General features: G+C 30.2%; 1 protein-coding gene across 2 annotated transcripts; it reads right to left on the bottom strand.

Moving 5' to 3' along the window:
* Window positions 1–437: 437 nt before the first annotated feature.
* Window positions 438–2,254, bottom strand: LOC127092308 (UDP-glycosyltransferase 87A1). 2 transcript variants are annotated; one of them, XM_051031146.1, is made up of 2 exons: window positions 1,615–2,254; window positions 438–1,482 (listed from the first exon to the last, which is right to left on the bottom strand). In XM_051031146.1, the coding sequence occupies exons 1-2, from the start codon at window positions 2,108–2,110 to the stop codon at window positions 602–604; spliced, it is 1,377 nt and encodes a 458-aa protein (XP_050887103.1). In that variant the 5' UTR covers window positions 2,111–2,254; the 3' UTR covers window positions 438–601. The 2 variants fall into 2 exon arrangements, with proteins under 2 accessions (XP_050887103.1, XP_050887102.1); XM_051031145.1 differs by having other exon boundaries at window positions 438–1,485; window positions 1,615–2,251.
* Window positions 2,255–6,295: the final 4,041 nt, after the last annotated feature.

Raw genomic sequence — 6,295 nt, 5'->3', positions numbered from 1 at the left:
TAAAGGTTTAAAAGGTGATGATATTAAGAGAGCTTACGAAGATATATCATTTGCATCAACTTACGGTGGTACAAAGAAACCACATGTAAAAATAAAGGTAGATGTAACTTCTTAAACATACTTTGGGTTTAACGACTATGTGCTGCTCATAATATATATGTGAAGGTGGTCTTCAATCTTGTGTGATGCACTTTTCAAATGGTGTGAAAACAACACATACAAAGGTGAAGAAGGTGAAGACCATAGACAACCGAAACGTGTGATAGGAGAAAGAAGCATGAGAGACAAAAAGCAAATAGAACACTCCAGTTGTTGCCGGATCACTCATTAAGCATTTATTAATATTTAATCACGGTTTAAATTCCGTCTTCTATTAAAAATGTGTTATGCCTGAATCAAAGTATAATATCCCTTACATGTTATAGTTCGCCATAAACTAATATAGGAATATCTCAATTGTACATTGACTTTCGGAACCAAACACAATTGAAGAACACAATATTTGAGTACCTAGCATTATAGAAGATACACAAGGGAGGATTAAATTTTTCATCAAAAAGAAAGTGAATATTAAAATGATACAAACTATTTTACTTTATGGTTAGGCTCCATGTAATATATGACCAAGAAATTCCTTCATGTTATTTTCTAATGACCCTCCACTTGCAACTGCACATTGGCATATTTCTTGAAGCTCTCTTGCTCTTTTCCTCATACCCTTCACTTCATCATCATCATCTAAATCCATAAATCTTTTAACAAGTTTAGCAATTTCCTTTCTTGTTATCAAAACATCCTCTTTAACTTCCTTCTCCACCCTCCACCCAACTTTCCAATCCTCAACAATACACTTACTATTCATAGGTTGGTCCATCATGATTGGAAAGGTAAGAAAAGGAACACCACAAAACAAACCTTCTCTAGTTGAATTCCACCCACAATGCGACCAAAAACCACCTATAGCACTATGCATCAATACTCTCAATTGGTCGCACCATGGCAAAACAAACCCTTTATCACCACAAATATTTTTCCATTTAGAACTTTCTCCACGCATTATCCACAAGAATCTAACACCACTTTCGTGTAAACCATTCGCAATTTCCTCAATTTGTTCACTTGAAACCGAAAGAAAACTCCCTTGTGAGACATATAGAACAGAACCAAATGGTTGATTATCCAGCCAATTTATGTAATCATGGTCGGTGCTTACCGACGTGATTTGGTTGTGACTAAAATAAGGTATAGTAGGACAAATCGTGTAAATTGGTATAGAAAACTCTTGTCTTAAAACATCAATAGCTCGAGATTCAAGTTCATATATTGAAGAGAATAATAGATACTGTGCTTTCTTCATCCATGGTATGTTATTCAAGGCTAATTGTAATAATCTACGAGTACGAAAGCTGGCATCATTGAGTGGTAAGTCTAGTACACGAATGGATGAGTTTCCAGGAATGTAATCAACACGTTTGTCACAATCTTCTGCCGCAACAATGTAAACATGACACAAAACACTTAAAAATATTCACAAAGAATATAATGACATTTAACAACTGTGTAGTTGAAGTAACCGATGTGAAAGAAAAAGGATAAAATGGAAAAATAACTGACCTGAAACATTTACTGGATAATCACCATTTTGCTCCAAAAGATGATAATGTTTAAGCACAAGAAAAAACGACGCCGACATTGGCCAAAACGACGCAACTGGAATATTTCTCCGATTCGAAACGCGCACAACCCAGAACAGAAAACTGTCGTGTATAATCACCGTCGGTGGTGGCTCAAGCTGGTCCAGTAGCCGTTCAAATGGTTCTTCCATTTTGGTCACAACAGCTTCGAGGAAGTTAAGGAAGTCATTGGCTCGACCCTCTTCGGAGGGAATAACGTTTGGAATAGTAGCGAATCGGATATTGTTTGGCTTAGATTCGGAGCCGATGAAGCCGAGCCATTCTTCGGTGACGACGAAGGTAACGAGGATGTTGGAGTTGTTGGTGACTAGCAATTTGCTGAGGTTCATCATTGGGTTGACGTGTCCTCTGCCGGGGTATGGTACAGCGACCACGTGGGTGGTGATGGTTGATTGAGAAGGATCTAGAGCTTCCATGGATGGAGATAATGTTTAGTACTATTTGGGAGAGTGAAAGACCATGGAATGGAATGAATCAATACATATGTTAAGTTGTACTATTGTGTTTGTTTTCAATGATAGTGTTTTATTGACTTTAAAGATACTTTGTCTGGTAAATGATGTAAACAACGATTGTAAACTCTAAAATTGATGAGATATGATGAGGGTAGCAAAGATCAAATTGGATTCATATAGTTGTTTTACTTTCTATATGTGGCTTTGGATTCAATTCTCTTTTTTCTTTTCTTCTTTCATGTTCTCTTTTTTCACACAATTCTTTCATGAATTTATTATTAGTAAACTTAAAAATTTATCAAGAAAAATTTGAGAATTAGATCCTCTCCAAAAAAAAATTCTCATGATTAATTCAATTATTAAAATAAAAGAAAGAAAAAATCATTTTAAAAAAAGAGAAATATATTTCAGTTTTAATTTTCTTTATTTTTTTCATCTATCATCTTATATAATTTGTTGTAATTTGTTGCTAAAAATACGTTGTTCTTTTTATTTTAATATTCTTAACCAAATAAATATTTTATATATTTTTATTTAATAATATTTAAATTATTTAAACTATTTGTAATTAATTTAATTAGTTAATTTTAACTATTTTTTATTTTAATATATTATAAAAATTATATTTGGAATGTGATTAAAGAATAAAATTAATATTTATTTTTTATATTGTCAACATAAAAATGGATAAAATATATAATATATCAACTATTATTTTTCAAATTTTAAATTTTTAAAACTGTTTTATTTTAAAATGAGTCATTACAGAAATTGTTGAAGCATACAACTTATGCGATGAATTTTGTTTGTTTGTCATAAATAATAATTATTTAGTTAACTTATCATTATATATTTCTTCAGTTAAAAATTAGAATATTTATTTATAATATATTTATTATAATGTTTTATAAGAGTATACACAAAACAAATGTCGGGACTAAAACCTTAATTAAAATATTATTTTTTTTGAATAACATAACATTGAAATGAGACACCATAATCTTTTTTATTGTATTGAAAAGATATTTTATTTGTTACGTAACTTTTAATCTTTTTTGATAGTGGAGATGATTATTTTAGTCTTCCTTAATTAATTTTAAAATATTCTTCACTTGTACGAATAATCAATGAGTTTATTGTTCTAGCAATAATTCAGATATGGGGTATCATAAAAATTAAAAAAATTAAAAATAGACATGTGAAGCATTCTTATTTGTATTCATTTTTTCCTCTTAAATATTAGATTAATAAATAAAAACTAAAATTAATATATATTTTTCTCTATTTTTTAAATGATGTTTTTTTTCTTTATTGTCAATTGTTGGATTAATCCAACAATTCATATTTGCACGTGAGAGAAGAAATGAGAAAAAAAATTGAAGAGTATTCAATTTCGTAAATTTGAATAATAATTAAATTTAAGATCCATTTAAAAGTCAACATCTCGATAGAAATTTGATGATAGATATTTTTAAGTTAAAAAAAATCCATCAAATATAAAACATAATTAAATAATTAATTATTATTACTATGTGTATCTTTTGGATATTTGATTTGAACCCGACAATATATATTTTTGATCTAGCGGCTCGAGTTCCGAACCCAAATCTGGCAAGAGTCCGCCCACATAAAAGGAATAGTCTGAAATATCGTGAATGAGATTAATAAGATATTGCAGAATAATGAATTGTGGTTTGGCTATAATGATCCAATTTAGTGTGAGTCCATATATGATATATTTGTGGTGATTAAGAAAGCATGTAATAATTATTGATGTTAGATACGAGAATCTCACAATAAAGTATTATTCTCAATCATCGTTATGGGAAGAATAAATCACATTAAATGATCTCAATTGCGTCTTCCTACTGAGATGGGTGAGAATTACTATATAAGGAGAGGAACACAAGAGGATGAGAGGGACGCACTTTTGATATCACTCACAATCAATTAACTATTTGTTATTCTTATGGTGGATTTATTAATAATGTACTTCGTGTGTACACTTGAACCCATCGTGGGGTTCGATAAAACTGACTTGGACGTCAAGTTCAATCCATATTCATAATCTTCCTTGAAATTCAGATCCCCTCATCCATTCCATTGCAAATAGTGATATAGAGTGTGAAACACAATAGAAATTGCAGTCTAGAAGAGCTTTAAATGGAACGAAACATAACGTGCATTTTTCGCTATCACACACACATATATATATATATATATATATATATATATATATATATATATATATATATATATATATATATATATATATATATATATATATATATATATATATATATATATTAATAAAAGCATGACTCCTCACACTGGGACGCTTCAACATTTTACTCCATTCAAACTCCTAGGGATATAGATAAGTGTAATGTGACAATGAAGAGTTATTTCTAGAGTGATAGTCGTACAACTTAGTAAAAGATGATGATTGGTAACGAAGATGGCTATTGGATGCAATGACGTGTGTAACTTTCCATTTCTTGAGATTTTGGAACAACTCTAACTAGGGGTGTTCATGGGTGCGGGTCGATCCACGAACACGCTGACCCAATCCATAGATTATCCGAACTCATTCATTTATGGATATACCAAATCCAACCCATAACAATCCCTGTAGTTTTGGTTGGGGTATCGAGTTTGAGTTTTGTAATCCGCGAACTCGTTGACCAAACTCATTGATGTGTCTTTAATAATTTCTTATTATTTTAAATAAAAATATAAAATTAATATCTCACTAATAACCATAATTTTTCCATCTTTTTTTATTTCCATCAATAATACTACTAGACCAATGATTTTATGTAATTCTAATATTAAATGTTGTTTCTTATTTTCTTTTGTATCATTTCCAACTTATGTATTTTGTGGGAATAATGTATTTTTTTGAATTTTATACTATTATAAAGTGTTATGTCGAGTTGATGAATTTTATTAGATATTATATGATGTGTTTCATTGAATTTGAGTATTATAAATGAGTATTGTATTGAGTTATGATATATATATTTTTTTAAACCGACAAAAGGAATCATAAAAAATATATTTTTTATTTGAAACACAACCCGCGAACCCAATTCAACCTAACCCATTAATGAACGGGTTGGTTCAGGTCGGTTTTGACAATTAAATTGCGGGTTTGACGATGGACCCAGTCCATTGAATTTTGAACGGGTTGGGTAACGGGTTAGGTCAAACTTGTTCCAACCCAACTTCATCAATGTTTGGTACAACATAATTATTATACAGAATAATTACATGGAAATCACTATAACAAATATACTATAATTATAACAAATATTATATTTTATCAGTTTTAATCCTTTGATCTTCTCTTTCCCAACGTTACAATTCAAACTAATGTATTTCAAGTGCCCAGAATGTATGAAAAAACTTTTAAATGATTTGAAATTGATGCAAGAAGTTTCAACTTTAAATATGGAGGAACACTTTGAAAGTTTGTTTGAATTGATATGAAATTAATTTTGGAAAGAGGTAAGTTGTGTTTCCGATACATAGACAGTTATATACATCCTAAAAAAAACCTTTGAAATAATGCATAAGTTTAAAATCAAAACATGAAGTATTGCAATGAATGGCAAACATTTTGAACATGAAAAGAGGCACAACTTCATCTTGGTAGTCTAATACCAATATGTGGTAGTCGACTACCACTTGTTGAAACGTTAAAATTTTCAAATTTGAAAACTTATAGTCGAATACCAATATATGGTAGTCGACTACCACCTATTCTAGAATTGAAAATATGCCATTTTTTGACCTGATAGTCGAATACCACTTCTTGGTACTCGACTACAACTTTTTCTTTTTGCTTAAAAATACATTTTTAATGTATGGCTTCAAGAATAATCATGAATGATTATGCAAGAAATATTTAGATGAAATGAGAGATGAGTTTTTTGAGTAATTGAAAGTGTTATAGCATGGATTGCACACATACCTTAGTTATGCTTTCTTGTCTCAAACTTTACTTGAATTCCAATATTCATTCAATCTTGATCATCTTATTTTATGATGTGCATAATACTATTTGATAATTTTTCTTCTTTGATAACCTTTGTATTTGTTATGTGTCGGCCAAAGACCCAGGACCAGTACTCCGCACCGGAC

Source organism: Lathyrus oleraceus, chromosome 6, assembly GCF_024323335.1.
Source record: "Lathyrus oleraceus cultivar Zhongwan6 chromosome 6, CAAS_Psat_ZW6_1.0, whole genome shotgun sequence".
NCBI classification, from domain to species: domain Eukaryota; kingdom Viridiplantae; phylum Streptophyta; class Magnoliopsida; order Fabales; family Fabaceae; genus Lathyrus; species Lathyrus oleraceus.
Note: the sequence above shows the minus strand (reverse complement) of the source record. Positions and strands in the feature narration are given on the sequence as shown.

Bases quoted from the DNA above. Each gene is read 5' to 3' on its own strand.
- LOC127092308 (XM_051031145.1), bottom strand. From the start codon at position 2,110: ATGGAAGCTCTAGATCCTTCTCAATCAACCATCACCACCCACGTGGTC. The intron at 1,486-1,614 runs GTCAGTTATTTT...TTGTTGCGGCAG, and splicing joins TTATCCAGTAAATGTTTCAG to AAGATTGTGACAAACGTGTT.